Below are 2,288 nucleotides of genomic sequence, written 5' to 3'. Positions count from 1 at the left end.
GTGAGTGAGTGAGTGAGTGAGTGAGTGAGTGAGTGAGTGAGTGAGTGAATAAATGCATGTCAGTTCTGCTGTTGGAGAGGATGTACAGTATTACTGTAGGTTCATATGTCACACAAGTTGGTTTTTATGCGATCTGTGCAGTGGGTGCATGCTCTCAGAATAACAACAGCAGAGAAGCAGATCAAAGTGTTGATGATGTGTGTCTTACCCTGATCCTCCTCATGGCTGCTACGATCTCCATACGACTGTTGGGCCTGGGAACATCCAGACTGCCCACATACTGAACAACACACACAAGACATATGTTATAGATAAGACAGATATACAAAACCCAGTTCTAGATAGGACAATACACTCAACATACAGTTATAGACACAACAAAACACAACAGTATGTTTTGATAACACTATAAAATGCATGACACCTCTCCTTGCAATTATCCTGTGTAAGTGGTTATGCATAGCCTAGTAGCTGATTGCAACCAATAAGTAATTATATGTAGCCTTCTAATATTGTTTAAGACTATATAACTAGTTATTGATTTTTCAAACTGTTATTATACTGCTATGTACACTTATAGTGTTTTATTATAAGCATCTTGTAGGATGCATCTCAAATCTTCAAACATTAGGATTTGTTATGTGTTTTACAAACTGAAATGTATATAATGTTCTGTGTTTTCTGTTTTGCCTAATTTTGACTAATTCATTAACAATAGTTTGAGTAAGAACAGTCAATATTGAGTACTCTGGTGAAAGTAGGCTACAGAGATGGAGGGAAATGTGAATGTTTGCAGGTTTGGAAAACTTACTCCTAGAAAGCACATTTGCAACATATGGGGGTGGGGGAAATATGACAAATTATCTAAAGTCACTGGAAATAAGTCACGTTGTTACCACAATCGTGCACCTGTCCTGAGTTTTATAACGCAACCATGTCAAATTAAATTTTCGGCTAGTCCTACCCCAAATGAGACCTTTGAAGTTGGACACCAACATATAACGCGGCGGCAGAACTGGTTCAAGACGCTCAATGGGAAAGACAATGAATACAGGGAAAACATCAAAGTGCCTTGTTTATTCTAGAAAATGTATATATACATTTCACCTTAGCTTGAAAATGTATCCCGTGTTGGTACGCCTCTTCGTTATGGAGGGGGACCCGCGAATCCGCGACATCGTCCACCAGATTGTACCTGTTCCGTCCTGGCATCTTCAGACCTATCACTCTGGACCTACCAAGCGCGAGTGAAGGAAACACTACCAGAGAACGATGTTAACATGGGAAAGAACACACGTTACGAGGCATATACACCCCTGACCCATTGAGATATGGCACACAAAGTGAGCTCCCCGTGGAGACCTGAGTCCATTGTTGCGATAGCTCCGCGAGAGTGGCGCTCAAAGCGCGAGGAGGGGACCCGTCCACGGAAGGGACAGATTTGGGCGCCTCTTTTTCTTTTATTCCAAGAGCGCCTAGTCTTGCTGCTGACACTCCTTTTGTCAATACAGTGTTCTCTGTTTAGCAAACCTAATCATCCCATAGACTGTCCAATACTAAACCACAATAGTAACTTCTCTCAGGTAGCCCTAGCATGGGTCTGTTGCAGGTGGCCGTTGGCCGCTTGCTGGTGGATGTCGCTTTGCCGGTGTTTTTGAATCTCGGTCATCGTTGGTAGCATTGACGCTGAGCCCTCCCGTTTCAAAGCCATAGACGTTAGTTCAGAGCGAGTCCTGATTGGAGCAAAGTTCCAATACATGACGTAACCCAGTGTTTTTGGGAAGCGTCGACAAATAAACGCTCAACCATAAATAATAGTACATGTCCCACCCTTTGTCCTGTCAAGGCCGTTTCTTTAAAATCATATCACAGTGTAACATGTTTTTTTACTTGATTGATTTAAGATTGTAAAAACTCAGCATGGTGAATAGCCTATTGAAGCCAAATGTTGATGACCCGTACCACTACACCACTGGCTACAATGTAGCAACTGTAAAGCTTATGCGCTTAGAAAAAAAGGTTATTTGGGGATCTATACATAACTTTTTGGTTCTTTGGACGAGATTCAATAACCATTTACTAAAAAAGGAAGGATAGATAGATTTGATAGGATAGGATTGATAGGATAGATAGATAGATAGATAGATAGGACTACCTACCCAGTGAAGGCAAATAACCTTGAGGGTTCTATCCAATGATGTATATAAAACCTGATTGCTATGCTATATATTGCCATTTAAGGGGCCATATTGGCACTCCCCAGTAGTAGTAGTCCTCCATAGAAATGA

At 41.3% G+C, this 2,288-nt stretch overlaps 1 protein-coding gene across 2 annotated transcripts in view; it reads right to left on the bottom strand.

The window, feature by feature from the left end:
• The window catches only part of LOC111961860 (carboxyl-terminal PDZ ligand of neuronal nitric oxide synthase protein), a 41,158-nt gene extending 39,270 nt beyond the window's left edge, over window positions 1-1,888 (bottom strand). Inside the window, exons 1-2 of one of the 2 annotated variants that reach the window (XR_011479626.1) lie at window positions 1,108-1,888; window positions 209-280 (exon numbers count right to left, since the gene is read on the bottom strand). Coding sequence is in view for 1 of the 2 variants with exons in the window: in XM_023984459.2 (XP_023840227.1) it covers window positions 209-280; window positions 1,108-1,212 (177 nt within the window). In the remaining variant the exon portion in view is untranslated. The remainder of the gene's footprint in view (window positions 1-208; window positions 281-1,107) is intronic. The other variant, XM_023984459.2, reaches the window with a different exon arrangement.
• Between the last annotated feature and the right edge of the window lie 400 nt (window positions 1,889-2,288).

Source organism: Salvelinus sp. IW2-2015, linkage group LG4q.1:29 (genome assembly GCF_002910315.2).
Source record: "Salvelinus sp. IW2-2015 linkage group LG4q.1:29, ASM291031v2, whole genome shotgun sequence".
NCBI lineage: Eukaryota > Metazoa > Chordata > Actinopteri > Salmoniformes > Salmonidae > Salvelinus > Salvelinus sp. IW2-2015.
The sequence above is the reverse complement of the archived record's forward strand: the minus strand, read 5'-3'. Positions and strand labels throughout refer to the sequence as shown.